The sequence below is a fragment of the Protopterus annectens genome, chromosome 3.part1 (genome assembly GCF_019279795.1).
Source record: "Protopterus annectens isolate FY-2018-M chromosome 3.part1, PAN1.0, whole genome shotgun sequence".
NCBI classification, from domain to species: Eukaryota; Metazoa; Chordata; order Ceratodontiformes; family Protopteridae; genus Protopterus; species Protopterus annectens.
Window position 1 is genome coordinate 732,648,633 of NC_056732.1, and position 26,467 is coordinate 732,675,099.

At 35.4% G+C, this 26,467-nt stretch overlaps 1 protein-coding gene across 1 annotated transcript in view; it reads left to right on the forward strand.

Moving 5' to 3' along the window:
• Window positions 1-26,467, forward strand: part of PKHD1L1 (PKHD1 like 1) — a 1,597,738-nt gene that overhangs the window by 713,863 nt on the left and 857,408 nt on the right. Inside the window, exons 27-28 of the mRNA XM_044066249.1 lie at window positions 2,682-2,829; window positions 16,376-16,530. Coding sequence (XP_043922184.1) covers window positions 2,682-2,829; window positions 16,376-16,530 — 303 coding nt within the window. The remainder of the gene's footprint in view (window positions 1-2,681; window positions 2,830-16,375; window positions 16,531-26,467) is intronic.

The window sequence follows — 26,467 nt, forward strand, 5'->3', positions numbered from 1 at the left end:
TACATCCCTAAGTAATGTTGACATCCTACAAAAAGCCTCACTGTGAACAACGACTGGTGCCAGAACCATGGCCTTAAGCTCAATGCCAAAAAATGTGTCGTCATCCCCTTTGGGAAAAACTCGGTTCCCATGAATTATCACATTGATGGTAGTCCACTGGACACAGAAGGTGTTATAAGAGATCTTTGAACACAGGTTGACAGCAACCTCTCTTTTGACCACAACATTGCCACTGTGTTCAGAAAGTCCTTCTATGTGGCACATCTCATTACTAAGGGTTTTGCATCGCAGAAGAAAGAAGTCATTGTCTCCCTCTACTCTTCCCTCATTAGGCCAATCATTGAGTACATTGCCCCATTTGGCATGTACTTCACTAAACACCTGCAACAACTAGAAAGGCTGCAAAAGTACTTCACAAAGAGGATTCTAGGCCTTAAACATTTGGCCTATATGGACAGACTAAAAAAACTCCAACTAGTCTCTGTCTCATATTGCCTACTTAGCGATGATCTCTGCTTGACTTACAAAGCCATGTCTGAACCAGCTCTGTTAGAAATGCTACATCTAAAGAAATCCCAATCCCTCCACACCACACGCTCCAGAGAACTCAACCTCATTACCACAATCACCAGAACATGCTGGAGGGACAGGTACATAACTCAGAGACTGCCCATGCTATGGAAGAGACTTCCCATATATGTCAAGCAGAGCACATCACTGACCCTCTTCAAGAGAAATCTTGATGAGTGGATGGGAAATAGAAAATTCACCCCAGGGATCACTCCAGCGGCTTTACTCGACAGATGCACTGGGAACTAAGGTCGGGTGGCACAATGCCAGGGTATTCCTATGGGCTAGGCTTGTTTAAGACTGCAGGGCCATTAGCCTAGTACACACCTATGACCCTATGAACATCAGGCTGTTTTTTATTGACTTCAGCTCAGCATTCAATACAGTGATTCCAATGCAGCTTATTGATAAGCTTGTACATCTTGTTAGCAAGCTCATGTGCAATTGGGTCCTCTACTTTTTGACGAACAGACCACAGAAAACATGTGGGGTCAACAACACCTCAGGACACATAATACTTAACACCAGTGTTCCTCAGGGTTGTGTGCTAAACCCACTGTTGTTCACCATCCTCACCCATGACTGTTCTGCAAAATACAACAAAAATTACATCATTAAGTTTGCAGATGACACTATGGTTGTGGGCTTTGTCAAAGGGGAGGATGAAAGAGCTTACAGAGACGAGGTCTACTCATTGATTGATTGGTGTGCTAAGAACAACCTTGACCTGAATGTCAATAAAACAAAATAAATCATTATAGACTTCAGGCAAAGGTCAACAACACACTCACCACTCATGATAAATGGTGAAAAGGTGGAAAGGGTCAAATCTACAAAGTTTTTTGGGTGCACATTTTGGAGGAGCTCTCTTGGACTGTGAACACAGAACAGTTGGTCAAAAAGCACACCGTCTCCACTTTCTCAGAAGGCTCAAAAATGCAAAGGTCCCACCTATTGTTCTCACCACATTCTACAGAGGAGCAGTTGAGAGCATTCTCACTAGTAGCTTCACAGTTTGGTTTGGGAACAGTACAATAGCAGAAAGAAAGAAGCTACAGAGAGTGGTACAAGTTGCCGAAAAAATCATGGGCACCAACTTACCATCAATCCAGGATCTCTTCACAGCAAGAAGCACTAAATGTGCATCCAAAATAATTCATGACCCCTCTCACCCTGCACACAGCTGGTTTACACAACTGTCTTCGGGCAAGAGATATCAGAGTATCAGCTGCAGGAGCACCAGATACTTAAAGAGCTTCTACCCAACAGTGTTGAGACTTATAAACTCTGATACCAGCCACCGATTATTTAGTTAGTAATCGCTCAGTTGAAACATGTGCAATATATATTTTTTATTCTTTGATGTAGCAATATATTTTCTTACTCGTGCAATTGAATGCTCTTTGTCTGATGCAGATGAACAAAGGAAGACAATCCTAACGTGCAGTCCTACACTATCATGCTGCTATGTACAGTATTTTTCTTATGACTGTCTGGGGGGGCTTGTGTGTTTTTGCTGTTATTATTGATTTATTTATCCTTCTGTGGGTCTTGTATTGAATATATATATTTTTAACTGAAATCTTATACTGTTGTTCTTGCTATCCTTGCTTCCTATGTACTCTCTGGTAAGCTGATTCTCAGAATTTCATTTAGGCTGCACTTGTGTAGTCCTAAATGGCAATACAGTTTACTTTGACTTTGATAAATAAAACTACTGGGCCAGATTCAATAAAGCCTACACTAAATGTACACTAAGAGTACACAATATGTATTCAAGGATATTCCTACCATATTTTTTGTGCTTTCTGGTCTCTCAGAAAGATTGCACCATGTACATGTAGTCTACACTTTGTGGTAACCTTTAGGAATCCCTGCCCATATTTAAATCTGCAAGAATGTTAGTAGGAAAACTAAAATTAGTAGAAAGAAGGTGTGAGTTATGTCTGTGTTATATGTTCACTCAGTACGGTGTACACTTAGTGTAGCCATTATTGAGTCCCGGAGATTAAAAATCTGCGCAGGTATTTGGAATCAGCTGCAGAAAATAAGATTTTTAAACAAATGCATTTTTCTGGACACGTTCTTAATGTGTGTATATTTTGTATCAGGTTTTCTCTAACAGTACACAAAATGAAGCAGTGTACAGGAACAATAACTGGCCAAAGGAAACCCAAATCCGGGTACAGAGGACGCAGGCAGCATCACCTCCAATTGGAGGCACATTTGATATTTCTGCATATGGAAACACAATAGACGGTAAGAATAACATTTTAAGAAATGAGAAACAAGTGACATACTTATGTTTCAAATGGATTATCAATATTGCATATATTGGTATTTACCACACTATGTTTCACCAAAATGAAAATATCAAACATATAGGAATTTGTTGTACAGCAATTTGTATAGTAAAGTGTTAGCCCTTTAATTTTGTTGCTAAGTAAAGCAGTTTCTCACGGGCTCTTTAAAGGAATGGATAAAAAGAGACTGGGCATTGGGGGCTCATCTCAAGCATTTGAGGAATTTTGATATATCAGTATCTGGCCAAAGAAAATCACTAAATTGAAACTCAGTAAACTGGATTTCAGTAAAGTGTAATAGATCTGTACTTATCTGCATACCTCTTTAAATTATACTTATGAAGACTAACAGCCTCTTTCTGCCTCCATTATTCAAGGGCATGCAGGTTATTAAAAGAATAATTATGTTACTGTATAGGTGTATTATTAAACTGAATATAAATAATGCCAAAACCACAAAGCATTAAGGAAGTGTTGCATCTTTATTCATTTATGTTTGTTTTTAACATTTCATTGTACTGGCAAACTAAACATATATTTTAAATGATAATTTCTCCTCAGATGGTATATGAGGACCATGGCAATTCCCAATATAGTGGCAGAGACTGAGATCCGTGAGTGTAACAACAGTTAGAATTGTGTGTTTTTAGTATGCCTATCTGGTACCAAAGGTGGGCACGAGTCAAAGTTGTATTGAACATGCTCAGTCAATGCCATTATTTTCAGTGGGAAAACTATGAAAACTTCAGTAAAGAAAGAAAGTTGTAGTCATTATTTTGACTGATGAAATGATTATTTTTGTGATAAGGCTGTTAAGTGCCTCCTGAATATAGTTATCATAGTGTGGTACTAACCCACAGTTGGGCTAGGGAATGTACCTGCACAATGCTGTGTCATGAAACCACATTTTTTGACAAACAAAGAAGAACAGGTACTACTTAACTTTCAATAATGACATTAGTAATTTCATTGTCAATGAAAGTGCAGAAATTATTGCTCTTATCTAATCTTTCAGATCTAATTGCAAATTCAGCTTGGTCTCAAAAATTGAAAGCACAGACCATATTTGAGTGCTAAGCCTAATATTGCTGTGGTGGAGAGAGCCAAACCAAATAGAACTATGGATAAATTGAATTTTACGATGAAATATAATCAACACACAGGTCTTGTTAAGCAAATAATTAAAAAGAACTGGACTATACTCACATCCAGTCAAGAAGTGGTTGATTTAGTAGGTGAGACACCACATTTTGTTTTTAAAAGAGAAAAGAATTTAAAACATTTATGCTACAAGGATATAAGGAGAGATAATGTGCTACAAAAAAACATTAACAAATTCGGCACTATATCGTGTTATAACTGCACACATTGTGCAGATATTAATATGGGTCTAAGCTTTATACACCCAATTAGTCAAACATTATTTGAATTTAGAGCTGCGGGAACATGTAACACAAAAAATGTGATTTATTTTGCTAATTGTGTATGTTGCCAATGTTTTTATACTGGTAAAACAAATAAAAAACTAACAGAGAGAATAAGTGCACACTGTTCTGATATTTGTAGCAATGTCCTTACAAATGCTTTGGCTAAGCATATAGCAACTGCAGGTGCTGAGCATATATTCCAGTTTAGAATTTTGCAAGTTCTATTTAAAAATAAAAATGAGGGTGATTTGATAAATAAAATGGAGTTGGCCGAATATAGATGGATTCATTTTTTTAGAGCTGACCATATGCCAGGTTTGAATGTGAATAATAGAATAAAACCTATTTTAAAAGATAGACATGACAGAATATAAGCTTCAGTGAGGCTCAGTTTTAAAGGAACTTTTATAAGATGTGGGGCACTTTAAGGATGTAATTGCTGCGATTGCTAAATTTGTATTTTAATTAGCTGTGTTGTATATATGCTTGTGCTATGGTAGGACAATTTTATTAAACACTGAAGAAGAGTTTTTTACTCTAAGGCTTTGTTCTGCTATTTATGCTGTTTATGTCCTGCGCTATTAAACTATTTATTGAATGGTGGATTTGGACTGTTTTGTTGAAGAAATGCAGAAGTAATATGTATGGAAGAACCCCCACCACACACACACACACACACACACACACACACACACACACACACACACACACACACATATTTTGTATACATATATATTTTCTTTGTTTGCCCTCATGATTTATTAATGTGAGCACTCCTTTTTTTGCATTTACTATGGTTTATTTACACTGTTCTCACTAACAGCATGTACAACAGTAAGTGCTTTGATAGTATGAAAGGAGAGGCTAGGGTTTTCTGTCTGCTTTCCTTCCCCTTTACCCATGGCTATTTTAAATGCTTGCTGATGAAGGAGTTAAACCTGTCTCTTAAAAGTTTGGCTTCCCTCTCAGATAGATGCAAACTGTCATGCCGGTATAGATCTCCATTCCTCCAAGTCAGTTCCAGCATAGCACCCTCTATTAAACTGTAAACCAAAGAGACTTGGACAACATAAATACTGTTGCAAAGGGAAGACTCTTACTTTGCCCTGACAATGTCACACAACCATGTATAGCATATAGATGAAGGAGAACATGACTGCTCAGAATGTTAGGTCCCACCAACCAGCCACAGATCATAAATAGACAAATCCCACAGACACATTGCTCTGCTCATCAGTTACATGCATTTCTCTCTCTCTCTCTCTCTCCATATATATATCTATATATATATATATATATATATATATACATATATCTATGTATTTATATATATATATATATATATATATATATATATATATGTGTGTGTGTTTGTATACATCCCAGAGTGATGTTTGTAGATTTCAGCAATGATTTCCAAAATGGACTGGGGAGAAGCTTACATATGCAGATTCTTTTTCCTCCAAACATGACTAACTGTATATCATAAAATCCTCCTTGGAGGCATAGACTCAGCCACTTCCTCAATCACTGTAGCTAGACAATCACTTACTCCCTCACAGGGGTAGTCTGCCCAACATAAAGTAGTAAGCATACATACTTAATTAAGAGCAGCACACTTCCCGACAGCTGCTGGACTATGCATATGTCAATCAGGTGGAGACTTCATAAGCTGCTCCCTCTTTGAGGTGAACATAGTGATTGCACGACCACTGCACTTGTCAGAAGACTTGACCCTGCAGCACCAGTATTTGTTGGCTTTCCTCTCTCCCGTTAAGTAAAGCAAGCAACCCCCCCCCCATGTTTAACATAGCCCCCATCTGAGATCACATGGTAGAACTGAAGCTGCCTGGTATACTGGCAACATTAATAGCAACTTCATCTAACGTTCCCTCATCTACAGACATGATTACTGCACAGCATCAAAGGAAAGAATGATAGGGTAATGTTACTATTAGATGGCAGCATCTTTAGCATTCCTTAAACATAATACTTAGAGCAACTGACATCATGTACTGGAGTCCTCATGCACAGCTCACTCAGTGTACTGTGTACAAACATTTGAATTCCCTGTAACAAAAAAAAACGAATGCACAGCCCATCGGATGCAACACAAGAACAAGATGTACAGACAGCAAAAGGAATGTGGAATGCAATATATCCAAATTGTTTTACAACTCCATCAAAGCATTCCTTCTCAGAGCAGAGCAGTGAGTAATAATATTCAAAACATGCATAATGTCATTGACACTATACCTGATCAGATACACACATTTCATACATTTTTCACCCCTGTAACTCAGGCTACGAACATGTTTGATAAAATATTCATGACACATATAGATGTGTACAGACACACATGTATATGTATATATATATATATATATATATATATAATGTATATGAGTACTAGAAATGTTCTAAATAGCATAAGACTGACAATAAAAACATTAACAGCAAAATATCTAAACTCAAAAACATATAAGCACAAAATATTGACAAAATCTTTCCGTATCCTAAACCAGTGTTTCTGCATCTTCCTCCATCCCCTGCTAATTATATATACCACCTCTGAAGTCACACAGCATTGAGGAAAGGACATAAACCCTTCCCTAGTATAACTTTTATTTTGTCAATATTTTGTGTTTTGATGTTTCTCAGTTTAAACATTTTGCTGTCAATATTTTATTATTGATTTTTATTATTGATTTAGTGTGTTTAGATCGTATATATATATATATATATATATATATATATATATATATATATATATAAAATGTATGCATGTGTGGGCACATAAGGAAGACACATGCAATGTGCAGAGGCTGCAAAACTCATGCCTTCAGCTTTATGTTTTGGTTTAGTTCCATAAGCATAAGCTGAATCATATGTATATATGTGATATATATATATATATATATATATATATATATATATATAGTTCCCATTCAGAAGCCTGAAACACTATAAGCCTGAAAATCAAAATCCTGAAACCAAAAGCCTGAAAATTCAGAATCCTGAAAACTCAAAATCCTGAAAACCCAAAATCCTGAAACTCAAAATCCTGAAAACACAAAATAGACATACTGATGTCATTGTGGCTTTGCTATTGTTAGCCCTGTGGTGTTAGGTCATGCGTTGGGTTCAGGTAAGTGTGATTGGTTTTATGTTAGGGTTAGGGGCAGTTTAAGTGAGTTAGGTTTAGGCTTAGGTTAGGCATGTATGCAATAGTGACAGAAATTAGGGTTAGGGGCAGTTTAAGTGAGTTAGGGTTAGAGGCTGGTCAGGTGAGTGTGCGATAGTGATGGACCTTAGGGTTAGGGTTAGGGTCAAGGTCAGTTGGTAGATATTAGTGTCTTTGTATTGGCATATTAGCATTATTTGTGTTTTCAGGATTTTGAGTTTCAGGATTTTGGGCTTTCAGGATTTTGAGTTTTCAGGATTTTGAGTTTTCAGGATTCTGAATTTTCAGGCTTTTGGTTTCAGGATTTTGATTTTCAGGCTTATAGTGTTTCAGGCTTCTGAATGGGAACCGTATATATATATATATATATATATATATATATATATATATATATATATATATATATATATATATATGCATGCGCATATCCGCACACACAGACACACACATTTACAGATATATATATATATATATATATATATATATATATATATATATATATATATATGGGTCTACTTCATAGCATTGAAATTTCATAACATTAAGACCAAAACATCTAAATCCCAGAACACTGAAAACCCAAAACATTGAAGACTCAGAACATTGAAAGTGTGCTTCATAAAACTGACATTCTCTCCACCTATAACAACACCTAACTAACAAACATACTTTCTACTAAATAAAGAAAAATAATCTGGTTCCACACAGCAGTGAAAATCAATATGTCCTTTATTGTAGTAGGTAAGCGCTTTCTCGGAATAACATCCGCTTCATCAGACCAACAAAGATAGAATAGCAGTTACATTTTTAAACACTAAAACATCCAATCAAAAATCAGATAAAATGTGCATCATAGCTAAAAGCCATGTGATAAAATACATCTGTAGAATATATAGATCGTTAAAAAATTGAATAAAACAGACTAAATGAACAATATGTACTTAAAACTGGTAAATACAATAGTAAAAAATAATAAAAGATGGACTATTGAAATATACATGATAAAATATTAAAAGAGAGATCAATGCTTTAATGGCCGTGCTTTAAGAAAGGGTTTCAGGGAAACTCTGTTGTTTAAACCAGGAGGTTTATCAGCTTGAAAGCGCAAAATCCATTTCTCTTCACTAGATTCTGTTCTACTATTTATGTCACCTCCTCTCTTGGTACTATGCAGAATCTCTAGTACCATAAAGCTAAATTTATGTTCTTTACCCTCTTTAGCTACATGTAGTGATAGTGCGCTGGTTTCTTTAACATTCCTGATATCCCTAAGGTGTTCAAGTATTCTATCCTTAAAAACCCTGCTCGTTTTCCCTATGTAAAATGATGATGGTTAAGGACTCTGATTTATAGCTTTCAAAAAATGAAATTCCATTTTCATGACATGAAATTCAAAAATTATACCCATGATTCTTAAATGTTACTTCAGATCATTATCATGATGTCATTAAAATTTTCTAGTTCAACTATACATATGCAAAATTAAAACAAATATATTCAACAATGAAACTGAAGTCTGTTTAGTTTGAAATAAAAGCAGTTCAATGTGGAAGTTATGAAATGTGTTTGGTTTTATACCAAAAATCTAAAAATGTAGGGCTAGTGCTGTTCTTCTACTGCATCTGGTTGTCATACTGTAGCAACTTTTTCTATGAAAACCATTCTGATATCATGTAGTATATGTAAAGTATGCACATTGTCACAATGAATAAGTAAGAGAGGTAGACACTGATGTTAATGCCGAGAAACTGGACTTCAGACTGATGCATCTGGAGTGTAACTCATGACACACCAAGCCCAGTAGGAGTATGTCTACTGCAGACACAAATATTACAACATAAATGAATACAGTACAATATTACAGTGATATTAAATTCAGATATACCTGTTTATGTGACATGTTGACAAGATATGCTGTTTAATTTATAGCATACTGGCCTTCAAGACATTGAATGCCATTGGTTCACAGGGTCATAGGTACCTACTAGGCTATTGATCAGTGATGATCTTAAGAAGCCTAGCCTTACATTCCATAGTACTTTTTGGCATTAATTTTTGCATACAAATAACCCTGAAGCAGACATAACAGAGATATGTTGAGATATTAATATGTTGCCCATATCAATGAAGGACATGGGGATGAATTTCCCAAAAAATTATCCAAATTACATTTAAAGAGAGTAACAGAAGTACTTCAAATTATAGTTATCCTGTGCCAATATTTTCTGTTGTTCATGTTTTTATCATTTTTGAATACTATTAATGAGGTGCTTCATTTCATTGTGAGTAGTAATTTATTGCAAAGCTTTGGTAGTTACTGGATAACAAATATATCTGTTATTTATATTACCTTATGATTATTTATGTTTGTTTACCAGGAGAGGGGTTGGTCCTTGAACTCTTTTCAGGCATGACTTGGATCACAATGTGAAGTGCAAATACTAAATCTTGTTTATATATTTATATATGAATTTATCTCTCTTTCTCTCTACATGGATATAAATATATATATATATATATAAATATATAAATGTATATATATATATATATATATATATATATATATATATATATATATATATACACACACACACACACACACTCAAGTCTTCGATTTTTCAGAAACTTGAAAAAAATATCAAAGAGGCCACATGATGAGATTTGGAAAAATTCAAACATCCAAAAAAACCCCCCAAAAAATACACCTTTTTGCAATTTTGCAGAGGAGCTTGCCCTCTGAACCCCATAGTGGGGGCAGTGACCCCCACACCCCCAGCAAATTGCAAGGTATTTATTTTTCACTAGAAATCAAGACTTTCAGGAGTCAGTTTATGCTTTTGCAATTGAACTTGAACATAAAGCTCAATGTACAATTTGGCAACTTGTTTGCTTCCTTGACAAGAAGTGTGTGTGGAATAAAAACTGATCAGGTAGAGGCATGCTATTAAGGGGAAAAGACTTGACATAGGACAATGCAAATAATGTATACAGATGATATAAAAGTTCAAGAATACAGCTTATAAGCATTACTGAGCAGTACAGTTGCAGGCATGTGAAAGCATGCTACAAAGTAAACAGAGATTGCAGCCTTTGTGAAGGTCACAACCATTTTACAACAGTCTGTAAAAATTAAAATAAATGTTGCAACAAGATATTTATGATTTTTGAAATAAAAATTAGCAAATAATCTCCATAAAACAATACTGAACACCCAATGAATATGTTGACAATTGTATTAAAATGCCAATTATAGTATACATACAGATATGCCCTTAAGTTAATTATATCACTACTAGACAGTTTAAAAAGAATATACATGTTCTAAATAAGTGGACTAGTTGGGGGTTCCCTACTGTTATCTTAAAAAACATACACCTTACTCCAAGATTACTTTACTCTTGTTTACCCTTTCTATCTACCTGTTCAAGTTAAAGCTGTTATGTTCTCACACTGTGTATCCCAGTCAAATCTAGTCTCTCAAACAATGTCACCCTTCTAACTTTTATCAATTACACTCTGTACTAACTCCCCATATAAAGAAGCTAGGTTATTTTTTTTTCTGTCCAACCCTGGTCTCTTCCTATACCAAGTCAAATATAAATCCTCTACCATTCTCTGCTACATTCATCCCAAATATGGAAAATCTGTTTACAGTCCTAAACATCTAAAGTTTTCTAGACTGATATTGTCTACATCTCCAACACTCTTAAATATTGACCTTCCAGTGCTGTTGAAGCTACAGTGGTGTCCTAATCCAGTGAAGTAACCATTGTAAGCAATGATCTCAGATGAGCAGTACAACTTTAAGCATGTAGATTCTTCTAAAAAAGGATAGCCATACTTAAGAAAACCTTTTCATCATCCCAATATCTGCCCCTTAACTTTTTCATCTCTAAACTACTATATCTGTAAATATTCAGATCCGTAATATAGTATCACATCTAACCCTTTATTTAACCCTATTATTCACCAGTTTTCCAGAAGAATGTGCAATTTGCAAGCCCACCTCAATCCTATTATTCATTTTTTTCCCTCAACCATATTGCAATGGCCCTAATTAACTAATAGCATTATTGCCAAATTGAATCAGGTAAGGAACATTTAAGCTGGCATTCTGCCCAACTAAGTATATGTGGGTTTACATTTCTTCCGTCCCAAGAACTAAATTGGTCTCCAATCCTACAGACTCCTTTACTAAGCCATAAAGGCCAGTAAGTGACCAATGCAACTGTGATCTCATTTACCTCTCTTAAGGATACATAATTATTACAAATAACCAACTCAGTCTTTTCCCCAATTCCCCATGCTTCTTCCTTCCATAGACCTACATCTATGTTCTTTTCTTCCTGTGTAAGACTTCAGCAAATGTTATTCTAACAGAAGGGAGTTACTTGTTCCCCACACCCCCCATTTATATATACCAACTTTGAGACTGCACTACAGTGGGCAAAAGGGCAAATTTCCTAATGCTGACCAACTAACTCTGTTCCCTTAGAAAAATGTTCTCTGAAGTGAATTTGATGAATGGCTGTTTACTCATTTGTGTTCGAAGAACAGACGTTCACTGGAATTAGTTTTTGACAAATTAATATAGACCAGAATGAACATTTAAAAAACCCACCCAACTGAATCACATGAACATTATGCACCAACTGACATCTACAATAACAGACCATTTGACAGCTCTAAAGCACTCATTAAAACATATATTTTGCTTTGCAGGAGGTATCAGTTGCTGAATATAAGAACAGTTTATTAAGAAAATGTTGAATGGATGGTTTCCATTTGTCTGAGTGTTAGTGTAACCTGACATATACTGTTCCTTGTAAATCTAGTACCAAAGTGTCAGTTGTAAGTTTTGCTACTTTCAGTTACCTTATCTTTATAGGTTCATAGGTTCATACTAGGCTATCTGCCCTAGGGCATTTATAAGCCTAGCCAGAGTGTGTTTGGCTTTCGCCACCCATTTGAAATTAATTTTGCTATGCCCTTTTTCGAGGTTAGTATGCTGTGCCTCTGTCTAACAGTGACACAGAAGTGATACCCGGGGTAAACCTACAATCTCCCATCCACTCATCAAGATTCCTCTTGAAGAGAGTCAATGAGGGACTCTGCCTAACCTGGACTGGGATTTTATTCCAGAGTGAAGGGAGCCTCTGGGTTATGAATCTGTCCTCCAGCATGTCCTATTTATTTCAGTGCTGAGGTTCAAGTCTCTTGAGCGCGTAGCTCGATGGGATTTGGATTTTCTGAGGTGCAGCATGTCCATTAAGTCCGGGTTGGACATGGCTTTATATGTCAGGCACAGATCGCCTCTGAGCAGGTGGTATGCCACTGAGCAGAGCTGGAGTTTCTTTAACCGGGCAGCATATGGCATCTGTTTGAGCCCTTTGATCCTCTTGGTGAGGTACTTTTGGGGTCTTTCCAGTTGCTGCAGGTGTCTGGTAAGGTACATCCCAAAAGGGCATTGTACTCAATTATGGGCCTGATGAGGGATGAGTAAAGAGGCACGATGACCTCCCTGATCTAGATGTGAATCCCTTCATGATTAGGTGGGCTATATAAAATGTTTTTCTAACCACTTTGGCCACGTGGTTGTCAAATGAGAGATTGCTATCAACTTGGGTCCCCAGGTCCCTAATTACTTCTTCTGTACTTAATGGATTACCACCTATGTGGTAATTTGTGGGCACTTTGTTTTTGCCAAAGGGGATGACTATACACTTTTTGGCGTTTAGCTTGAGGCCATGGCTCTGGCACCAGTTGTCTGTTTCTATGAGGCCCTTTTGGAGGATGCTTGTGTCGGCTGGAGAGTCGATTATGGTGCCCAGTTTGCAGTCATCTACGAACTTGGTCAGCCACAGTCCTTCCGTGTTGGCCTGTACCTCCAATATCGAACAAGAGAGGTCCCAGGACTGAGCCTTGTGGGACGCCACTTGTAACTGGTTTGGAGTCTGACATGGCTCCAGCAATTCTAACCATGTGGGTTCTGCCCTTGAGCCAGTTTGCAACCCATCTAGTGATATAGGGGTTTATATTTAAGCTGGTGAGCTTATCTATAATGCCCGAGTGGGGTATTGTATCGAAGGCTTTTGCGAGGTCCAGATAGGCTGTGTGGACCACATTCCCTCGTCAATGGCCTTGGTGACTGTTTTCAAGAAATCAACCAGGTTTAAGAGGCAGGATCTGCCCTTAACAAAGCCGAACTGGGTAGGATCCAGTGTCTGTAGGTCCCCAATATCTTTATTTATGAGGTCCATGATGATCCTTTCCATAGCTTTGCAGACCAAGCTAGTCAGGCTTATGGGGCGATACTTTCCAGGATCCATTGAGGCACCACCTTTGTGGAGAGGGACCACTGTTGCTGTACGCCACTCTTTGGGTACATATCCTATAGTAAGGCTGAGATTGAACAGTAGTTTTATGTTTGGGTTTAGCTCTTCTTGGAGTTCATGTAGGACGCAGCCCGGGACACCATCTGGTCCCATTGATGCTGTGTTTTTTGCTTTGGAGAGGGCAGCTATTACCTGAGCATCTGAGGTGTCAGGGGGGCAGCACTCTGCTGGGATAGATATTTGCCCTTTTGGTGAGGAGGGGGGGGGGAGAAGTTTGCGCTGAACCTGTCAGCTAGGATGTTGGCAATGTCTGTGGGTTTGGTGTATTTTTTGTCATTTTGGACTAATTCTGAGCATATATGGGAATTCCCACCCAGGTTCCTAACATAACTAAAGAAAGCTTTGTGATTATCCTTAGTGTCCTGTGCAATTTTTCTCTCGAAGCTGGCCTTAGACGATTTTATGAGTGCCCATAGTTTTTTGCTAATACTGATCAGAGATGCCTTCCCTTTTTGGGATTTTGCTCTATCATGCAGTAGCTTCCTCCTTCTATTGTATAGTTTGTTTATGGCTGGGGTCCACCAGACAGGACGTCTGCCTTTGGAAGATTGGGTCTTGGTTTTATTTGGGATTGCATGATCCATGCATTCCTGAAGGTGTTCATAGAATGCGTTTATAAAGGATTCTGCAGTCTGGGCCGTATTTCTCACAGGCCCGGGGGCTTTGAAGGATTCCACCTCGTTTTTGAGGAGTGTGAAATTTGACTTAGAGAAGTTTTTCACTGTGGTTTTCAGGGCAGGGGGTGGAGTCGGGATGTGAATATCCAGTGAGATTAGTTTATGGTCTGATATTACCAGTGAGGGATACACTTCTGGTCTGGAGCATAGAGTCCCCATGTTGGTGATGATCAGGTCCAGTATGTTTTCCCCTCTTGTGGGAGTGGTAACAAGTTGTTCCATAACATTTGAGTTTATAAATTCTAGGAACCTTTGGGCTAGGGTGTTGGAGCTAGAGTAATGCTCCCAGTCTATGTTTGGGTAGTTGAAGTTGCCCAATATAATGGTGTTTGGAGAGACTTTCATATTTTCCAGTGGTTCTCAGGAAGGCCGAGTGGGGTTCCTCAGTTTGGGAGGGTGGTCTGTAGCAGGCTATAAACTGGAAGGCAGTTTTACCCACTGTTAGTTGCACATGGATAGTCTCTGATGCTTCGTGCTGTGCCACCAACCTGGAGGTGTGGGTATCTTTGACGAATATTGATACTCCCCCTCCTTTTGTGGTTCGGTCCAAGTTTTGGGGCCGAAAAGCATGGTATGAGGTATAACCTGGTAGTGCTGGGGTGCTCTCGAGAGCCTTGAACCAGGTTTCTGTTACTATACAGATATCAATGTTCTCCATGCTAAGGAGAGTTTCGAGTGCGTGCATCTTGAGGTTTAGACTTCTGGCATTGAGTAGCATTACTCTTAGTTTCTTATCCCTTGTGATACCTATGGAGGTGGGTTTGTCTTTTGAGCCTTGCCTAAAAAGGTACTATGGGTGTAGCAAGAGCCTTTGCCAATATCCGAAAGCCCAGGGGTGACAGGATAGCTATGGCAGTAATAAAGTGTCTATAACCTACACTGAATTTCATGTAGAGGTCTTAGCAGAAACAGTATGAAAAAGAGGACAGCCAAAGAGTAGTTGCATCAGTGCAAATTGATTAGACGACTACTTTGTCAATGTGCAACATCTTAATGCAGCTTACTGGTACAGAGGGAGATCTCCTACCTGTTATATTGCCCTTGGTTTATGCTGAAACCAAGTTCTCTGAGACAAAGCTGAGGCGGAAAGATAGTGCACCCTTGGAATTGGTGCCTCTTCCTAGTGAGAGAATTGTAGATATTCTCATGCTGCAATGAACTGCATTGAAAGCCAGAAGGTGACCCATACCTGCAATGGCATTATCAGGGTTGGCATTTGGAGATAATGCATGACCAGTATCTGTTCAGATGCCTGACATATGCCACTGTACAGCTTCACCCAAAAGTCAGCCAATATGGTGAAAAGAGTCCTGAGACTAAATATAAGACAGACTTAAGAGTTAAAACAGTTTTAAGGCAGGCAAGCTGCTTCACACTATGCATCAGTCTTCGCCCAGTAACCATTGTCTTTGAGGCTGCGTGGGATCATAACAGGGGAATTAGCTGGTATACAGGGTGAGGCCTTTAGTTACTACTGCCTACAGCTTCATGAGAAACTGTGCCTGCTGCTTTTTGTGATTGGACTGTGGTATGTATAAATAAAAACATATCTGAGTTGCACGGCAGAGCTGATGAGGTACACTAACACTGTCTGACAAGCATTACCTCTGATTCTATCAACTTACATAATATATTTCCTTTTGACTGCCATATACAAATAGAACCCCAGGACATTTCTTAACTACTATAAATGTTTTTGCTAGTTTGTTTAATTATTTTGTATGCCTTGGTAATCCTAAGTAATTGTTTTAGGTAATATTTTAAAAAAAGGAATGATATTTAGGAAAAAGCAGCTGTAACAAATTAACATTTTTTGTAGGCCTGGAATCAGATATTTCTGCCACTGATTTACAGTATGCACTGCAGTCTATCCCAGACATAGGGCAAGTGTCTGTGTCAAGAAGTGGAAGCTGTTCTGGCTATTACTGGACTATCAACTGGGTCAGCAAAGGTGGCAACCAACCTTTACTGCAGGTATGGACTTACATTTTCAAATAAACTTATTGTTTGGAGATATGCATGGGATTTTCAGAATCTCTGTTTCAGTACTTTTCATCCCACTTTTCTTTTTCATATGTTTACTTGCAGCAGTATACTTAAACTACAACATGCTTTGCCTATGGTAACCATCACATTGGTAATGAGTTATGGAATATGACTCTTCACTTTGTACCCCCCCCCCCCCTTTAACAAGTTATAGCAAATGATTTCTGACTTGCACATTCTTGTTGCTTTTATAAAAAATATGTTATTTAGGTAGCAGTACAAGAAGCCTAAAATAAAAGTACTGAACTCTGTTTATTATTCAAAAAAAATTTAAGAATGTTTCATTTCTGTTTGGAGAAGTAGCCTTTTTATTCTCTGTCTAAAGTAGGTGTATTTATAAATTGTTTATTTTACTTTATATTTTCCTACAACTGCATTTTGTTCTTTTTGTTTGTTTGACATTTGACTTCAGAACACATACATCCAATTATGAGCTGGCTGATTCTCTCAGCCACAGTTTTAGCCTCCATCTACCACAACAGAGTAAGTTACTCTAAGAAGGGGAACCTCATGTATTAGTTTTGGATGCAAATGCCAGAAGGCAAGTTGCCTTTTAGGACAAAAATACGCATGTAATAGAGGAAATAATCTCTCTGTCTGTCCATCTGTCTGCCTGTCTATTATCTATTTATCAATCTATCTATGTATCTATCTAAGAGCATTAAATAGGATATACATAAAAAACTTTGAACCTTTTACCAAAATAATAACCACTTGATTCCAACTTCTAGAAAAAAAGACAGATTTACCCAGAATTTTCTATGGAGCTATTGTAAAAGAGAATCCTGGCTAAGCATTTTTCACAAAAATGACCACAACCTTCACAGACCTGAAAAATTTGTGGCTAATCTAAAATCAAACTCCCAACAATGTACTGCTTTAAATCAACTTAAGTGGAATTTGTTAGCAAAGAAATTGAGCAATATACATTTTACATTATCTCAAAAATCCCATGCATATCTCCAAAATATCTCTCCCATGTAAATGCTATTCTAAGAATTAATACCTAAAATGTTATATTATCTCTTGTATGCATCATCTTGATATCAGTCATGGAGAAATTAACTTACCAAGTCCAAGTCATGTTTCCCATTTCTAAATAATATGTTAAAATGGAGCATCACAAACAGATTAATTAAAATACAAATTTCTTGTAGAATACTAAAGTCCAACTCATTTAATGGGGACAGAATGGGGTATATCTCCAAGTGTTTATCTACCAGACAAATGGAACCAAGTACCTTTACAATTAACTGCTATTATTAAACACTTCCCATTCAAATCTGAATGCAAAGCTTACTTTCTCAACTATAACATAAGTACATCAACTTTGAAACATAGTATCAAATTACTTTATAATAACTATCCTTACTTTTGCTTCTTGCATGTTTTGCTAACATAACCACTTCTACTTTACACTTCCTACTCCTCTAGCTTTTCTTTCCAGTATTTCAATGCCTTATCTCTCCCATGTAAATGCTATTCTAAGAATTAATACCTAAAATGTTATATTATCTCTTGTATGCATCATCCTGATATCAGTCATGGAGAAATTAACTTACCAAGTCCAATTGCTTAGAAAATAAAGCCAACAAAAAATGAAATACAAGAGTTTTTGCAGGAAGCATCTTCCGTCTAAGGGCCCAAACTTATATATAAACACACACACACACACACACACACACAACGCACACACACACACGCACACACGCACACACACACACACACACACACACACACACACACACACACACACACACACATGTGCAAGGTCACACAAACATGAAGAAGGGATAACTGTCCAAAAAGAAAGGAATCACTGCTGACACATGCTTAGTAACTGAACTAGCAGTGAATTCCTATAAAACATAGAGATCGAGGAGATTAGCTTCACTGAGTTGTGCTCGGCGAGTTGGTTCCACTCTGACTTGTAACTTGACAAGCAGTAGAGCAGCCTATTATAGTTCTCATATGTTAATTAAATTCTTTATTAACTTGATTTATATCTGTGTTTCATTAACAAACTAGATGAAATACTTGTTATATTTCAACAAATAAATGTTTATATGGGGGGTTTAGGAACACAGGACATAGGAACATTACTAGGCAAATGATTGCAGAGATAGCATAGGATGCCTAGTCATATACACCTTTAAGTAAACACAATTAAAAGTTCTTGCCACCCTTTCCAAGTATTTAACATGCTCATCTGCTAAACTGAACAGGGATGTACATGCTAACCCTGATGTACAGTTTTGTCTACCCATTCAATCTTCAAGACTAGCCTTAAAGATAGACAAAGTAGTGTTTTGCTTAACCTGTAGTTGTCCCTTATTCCATAGGCTGGGAATATGTTGAGCTAGGAACCAATCCCTGCAGTAAGACTTGTTTATTTACTGGTATAGATTTGGATCCGTTGTATGCATGTTTGTAGACCCACTTTTTGATACTGTCCTACCTCTACCTAGGCTACCCTTATGAGTCCTAGATCACTAATTTAGTCACAGTAATGAGAAGCACATTAACCTTAACATTTGGGCTGGTAGGTCAGATTGCCCTCCATGTTACTCATGTCGGTAGAAGAAAGAGTGCAGTGTACATCACGAGACTGCAAAACATTGCAGCAGTGAAAAAAGCATTGGAAAGCTTAAAAAAGAGCAAATTAGTGTTGTTACAAAGACATGCATCTAGAGCATTTCTCCCCAGGCCTCTGCTGAAAATTGGCTTTGTTCCAAGTTGGACTTTCCTGGTAAAGAAATGTTAAATAAATAAATAAATAGTGTAGTAACTAAGAAACATGTTATAGAATTGTTTATGAGACTAGCAGCTGAAAAATCCTGACTGCGATATGTGTAGGCAAATTGTGATAAGGAAACTTATACATGAGTACAGTTGTTTTGTTAGTACAGTGAGACTAATAAGCAGACATTTGTGTGGTGGTGAGATCCATAGCAGCTAGCTTGTGCTGGCTGACCATTTCTTAAAAAACTCTGACCTTAAAACCTGTTGCTTATGGAGGCCAAATTTAGATGATCCTAGCATTATACTTATTTGCTACAGAACAACAGCAGCAAAGATTTCACACATAAATGAATCTTGTAGCCAGGAAGACAGAACATTTAAAATGCCATACCTGATGTGGGATATAGATATTTATTTTAGAGGAAGAAAGTTTGTGCTTTTACGGACTCCACTAATAAAAGTGCATTTGGGAAAGGAGTTGTAAATCAGTAACAGCAGCACAATAGATACTAAGCACTGTCAGACCAGAATGTACTGTACACTGAGTGCTTCATGATATACCAAGAGTCACCTTGTGCACCAGTGCAGTTCAGGTGCACCCAGCCATTGTATAACTGTTTAATATGTCCTGATTAGTCACAGGACATTGCTGATTAAGGTGACTTATTGAGGAACATGAATTCTCAGTGTTAGCAGCAGTGTGCCTTGGTGGAGGTTGTTGCAGGATGAATTTTCACCCTATCCAGTCTGTAGTGGCCCTAAATTTGAAAATGAATCCCCCTAATTCCTTCCTAATTGGGGAATGGGGTTATGCCACATATAATACTGTGGATTTTTCTGTGTTTTTGTTATTTTCAGTGGGGAATTTTCAGTGGTGAGCTGCAGGTTGCATGTTGTCTCGTCATGTGTTTTCTGATACAGCAATTAATTTCAGGCAGTTATTCTGATTTCTAAGAGACATATGAAGTATTTTTTTTTTACTTTATACCCCAGGACCTTTCCCGGTAGCTTCTCCACTTTTACCCAGTTAACATATTTGTTCTGATAGAATGGGAGTCAGGTATTTCTGGGCTAGGTGAGACCCCTACAGCTCAATCAGTCCTGTCTAGGAGACCCCATCAGCCCTTCATTCCCCTGGAGTGAGATGAACAATCTTACAAAAGTAATTTACCACTCTGTCATACAACATTTTTATTCTGCCATAACATATCACCAATCTTATTTTCTCTACCCATCATTTTTCCAGCTTTCCATTTTACATATTCTCATTTTCTTCTACATCCCTACATTCTACTTTTTGTTCATCTGCCTACTAGCCAACAAGATAGTTTTGTTATGAACCTCTTCCAACTGTTTTTTATGACTTGCATAGAAATGTCATAAAGGAAAAAAATCATTTACCTTATCATACAAAATATCACGTGGTATAACAATTAACATTGTACCCACAATGTCCCACAAAAACTACATCAGCATTCCGTCCTGCTGTGCTGATAGTGGAAAATAGCAGAACTGGGGGGCATAATAATACATTGAAAGCCACAGTTATGAACTCAGAATTGGTGACCATACTAGATGACATATCTAACTGTAGCTTACTGACTTGCAGCTGTACAGGCATCAAACATTGAAATAGTACTGTAATGCATCATGCCAAATGCTGGTACAAGGAAAAATACATATGTACTACAAAACAACTTCAATGCTCTACCCAGTGACAGTCCTTACTGCACATAATAAAAGATGTGAGAGATGGAGATGAAGACATAAAGGTGGATGTAAGCCTGTTGTTTTCTTTCATGTACACATGGTATAGGGGGTTGTATTCAGCTGTGTGTCCTGCAATCTCTTCAGTGAATTATTGCTTTGTCATGTACACTATTGGTTTTTGACATCAGCAATCTTGCTTTCACCCACCTGTCATGCAGGTACAATGCAAAAATCTCTACAAAACACATTCACTCTCAATAGACAGTACCAAAAATACTTTCCACACATGCCTTCTCTTTTCTGCCTTTGAATCCTTATCTCTCTCTTCACCTATAACCTTCTATGAACATCCAATATCTTTTTCACATCTTCATAATTCCTCACCAACATACATAACTTATCCATACTTAGCCATACTTATCCATTGTGACACCACATCTCACTTCTACTTACAAGTGAACACTAGTATCCTCCACTTCTCATATCCTATCTACTGCAGTAGGATTAGAGGACAAGCTTGCATAAACACCCTCCATATCTGAAGAAATCAACCCAATCATACATTTACCAATGCACTATCCACCATACATACATACATACATACATATATGTAAGATCATAATCAAAGTGCGAGTCACTTAATCCAAAAATTTCTCCATTTAAAAACAAAGCATGCTCAAGTATACTAATCAGTCAGACCATTTGTCTTTTCCCCAAAGACATCTGCCAACATCTGCAATGAATCTAATAATTTCTCTCCTCAATCTAAATAACTGGCCCACAGAAAATACCTCTTTTAACCACCATGCCATCCTATTGTTTAACAGCTATCAATTTCAAGCACAAATTTAAATGGTGAAATTGGATTCCATTTCTTTTTTAAACTGTTTATTAATTTTAAAACAAAAATTGTACAAAATCATTTAAAGATCAACAGAACAAAAACATAACTATTTACAGGTGTCCACAGTAAAATCAAACATAGAGAACTAAATCATTAAAACTTTTCAAGTAAATCACTTAATTTTTAAACAAAATCTCAGATGATGAGTAATATTTGATGTTCTCATTCTGGCAGTTGACAATTCTTTCTTACAGACATTTTTGCTAAATTAATGAATTCAGTGAAAGATAGAGGAGTTTTACATTTCCAATTCTTAGTGATTGTTTTTCTTGCTGTAGCTAAAATTGACTAGAGGAGAGGCACCTGCACTCTAGGAACAGAATCTGGAACTGGAGCATTAAATAATATCAAGGAGTTAGAAATGATACACTTATTTGTCCACAAAGCTTGAGCAAAACTTCTAAATTCAACCTAAAAAGGAGCTACCCTTTAACATTCCAATATCATATGAAACCAGTCTGCATCAGATACTTCATTACACCTCCAACAATTACTTTTTCCATGGTTATATATTAAAGCAGATTTATGTGGAGTTAAGAAGGCTCTGTAGAAAAATCTCCACATGTAAATTTTATAATAAAGAAAAGAAATAGATGCCCCCCCCCATATAAGAATTAAACATTTATTTTCATCAGAAAAAGCCTTCTAATTAATCTTAGCTGAGTAATTCCAAAATAATTAATCTGTAGGACCAAACTCTTCTTTTATTTTATAGATTATTGATATAAAATATTTATTCTTATTTTACTATTGATTCTAAAGAAAAACTCAAAATATTTTTTGGAAAATGTTTTGTTTGAAAATCCATGGAGATTTTAATTTTATCACTAACATTTTTACAAAATTGCATAGTCAACCAATTATTATTTTCTAAACAATGTCTTGCAAGAAAATAATATGTGTTATTTGTTTTATTTCCATATAAGAATTGATGCCAAAATATTAAATTTACATCTTTAAAGTCTAGCATTTATATAGCAAAGGTTCCCAAGCAACCCACAGTATTTGATATATGAAATAATAAAAACAATAAATCTTTAACTATATTATTAGAATCCATGACTTTTTTAATTTATAAGGATGTAATCAGTGTAGTAACAGGAATAGTTTTTTTTTTTTCATTTAAACATAGGTTTTTCAGGATAAAGTAAAATCTATTAATTTCAAATTTAGAGAAAAAATCTACAACAAATTTGATATTATTTATTAATCTTCCATGGATGGATTTCCAATTGGATTGGCAAGAGGACTATAACCATAAAGATATTGAATTGAGAATTCAATATTTGGAAAACTTAATCCATCTTCTTGCCAACTTTTAACATGCCAGTCAAAGGAAATTCTTGGTTTATTGGGGAACCAAAGAAAATTAAGAATAGAATTTAATTTCTTAAAGATTGTTTATGATGGAGAATAATTAATTGTAGATAGAAAAGTATTTTTGGCAGGATTATTATTTTTATTAGGGTGAGTCGATCTACCATTGTAATATAAAATGTTCCAATGTATACTTATTTTAGTAACAGTGTCTATTAAATTATTATAATTTACTATCCTTTAATCTTTTACAGTAGATTTCATAGCAATTCCAGGATAATTAATTTGTGAATTGTCCCAAATAAAATTCTTATAGCTTCTTAAATTATTGACTTTTTATTAATAAGTGTATGTTTTATCAGGATTAAACAGTAAAATTGATGCTTTTTCAAAGTAATTAATATACTTAGTTGAATGTTCTATTGAAGCTTCAACATCACTACTTATTATTAAAATATCATCTGCAAATAACTGAATTTTGCAGGAGTAACTTTGGTCTATTAAGAATCCCTGAATTTTACTATTAAACCTAATAAAGTTAGTGAAAGGTTCAATTGCTAGAGCAAATAATAGAGGTGACAAGGTATAGCCCTGTTTTATACCTTTTAATGTTTTAAAAGAGCTAGAAATGTAAGAGATAAATTTAATATAAGAGAATAAATTACTATATAGGTTAGTTATAAGATTAAAAAAAATCTAAGGAATATCATATTCTTTAAGTACTTTAAATAAATACTTCCAACTAATAGAATCAAAAGTCTTATTTATATCTAGACATATTATAGTTAATTCTTTTTTTTATTTTTATTAGCCAAATCTATTAAAGTATTAAGCCTAATTATGTTATCCTGAACCTTTATATGTAATATAAAGCCAGTTTGATCATCATTTATTAATCCTGGCATAATAAGATTCAATCTTTTATAAATAATAGACATAACTATTTTATAATCAACATTTAATAAAGAAACAGGTTGGTAAGAAGAAAATAAGTTAGAATCTTTACTTGATTTCAAGACGGGAAATATCAGGGAATATTTGCAGGAAGGGGGATTGTTAATATATATTTAACTTGTTTAAAGACTTTTAAAAGGATATTTAAAATATTATCTGGCAATAATTTGTATAACCCTGGAATTATATCATCAAGTCCTGGGGCTTTGTTTGGTTTAAGATTATTAATTTGATCCTTTAACTCTTTAAAAGAGAATAGCTTATCAGTTATAAATATTTGTTCTTTGGTTAGTTTAGACTGAAGATTTTCTTTCAAAAAGCTGTTATGTTGCTGATGTCTAAGTCTGTCTCTTTATTATAATTTTTTAATGATATTTCCTAAAGCATTCCAATATGTCTTTTAAATCTGTCACTTTTTTGATTTTTATCCCCTTGTTTGAAAATTATTTATTTAGTATGATTAGTATTTATTTTTTTCTCAGATCTGACAGCCAACCTATTTACACATTTTTGGTTTATTGAGTAAATTTGTAATTTTAATTTTTCCATACTTATTGATGTTGTGTGGCGAAGTACATCTAGATATTTCTGAGTTAGTATTTTCAACTCACCATTTGCAGATTTGTCATAAGGTTTTAAATTAGATTTCAATCTATCTATACTAGACTGCAAATAAATCAACTCCTTATCAGATTATTTTTACATATATATCACTTAGATAAGCTTTTAAAGAATCCAAGAGAATTACCTCTGAAACTTTGCCATTATTATTAATTTCAGTGTATTGGTCTATTTCTTTTAGACACCATTCCTTAAAGTCTTTTAATTTTACTATATAAGCAGAGATTCTCTGATAGTAAATCAAATTATTTGGTTTTAATGTTAACATAAAAGAAATAGCACTGTGTTCAGACAAATTACATGAAATTATCAATACATCTTCAGTTTTGGTAAATAGGCTCATAGAAGTAAAAACTTTATCAATATTTGTCTGGGTGCCAAATCTATAAGAATAATATGTAAGAAAGTTAGTTGATCTAATATCATAGATAAATCTCATATTCTGAGAATTAATAAAATTAGCTAAGGGTTAAGCTACTGCGGATAGTCTGGAAACCCTCACCATTAGTAGGGTCTTATGAGAAAGAATACAGTTAAAATCTCCTGCAATAATCAATTCACCTTTTATATATAATGTTCTAATATTTAAATATTTCTTAGCAACTTTGGCTCCAATCCCATGTATCTGGTAAGAATTCACAAAAGTATAAAGTTTTTTTGTCAATTTCTTCTACTGCTAAACCTAACATGCCATTTTTATTTGAATAGGTATTTAATACTTTAGGAATAGGTAATGAATTTCTCCAAAGAATAAGAGTGTCTCTCCTTTTTAATTTAAAATGACAGCTCACAAGATTTGAATAGTCTTTAACATCACTCTATCAACATCTTCAGATAACAAATGTGTTTCTATTAAGAAAATTATATGAGCCTTATGCGAATTTAAATATTTGTTTAAGCTACTCATCTTCAATGAGAGAAAATTATATGTCAACATTTATAAGGACATCTGAATGAACTAATTTAAAATGATTTAGCATAAAAAATAATAGCCAAGTACTAATACTTTTTGTTATAGGCGGATCCAAAAAAAAAAAAAAAAACAAGAACAAAAGCAAAATTTCAAACTTATATACATTCAAATCCCTGTCATAGAATAAAAATGTCTTTATTTGATAATATAATGATACGAATCATACACCAAGAAAGTTATTCCAATATCACCAAACAGTTGCTACCACTTCTTAATTTAAAACTATAATATTAATTGTAACTATTTAAAGCACACTCAAGTCATGTTAAAAGGAAAAACCAGATGAAGTATTAGTTATAGAAATATTAATAATTAACATCATAGAAATATAAAGTTGAAAATGATAATAATAAAAAATGACATTATGTATTACTAAATATATCAAAAATATCCCTGAAATAAGGCATTTCAAATTTCTTGATTTGATCAAGACATTATATATGGTTGTTTCTTCTAATTAATTTTATTATAGAAAATATTATGAATATCCTAGTGATTAAACCTTTATATAGAATAAATAAATAAAACTGACAACACCTATAACACATAAACCTATATACATTATCACAACAGTACATGCTGAGAGCACATATCATTAAATGTTAAAACTCATTTAATTACGAGTGAAGAAGTGATGAGTCAAA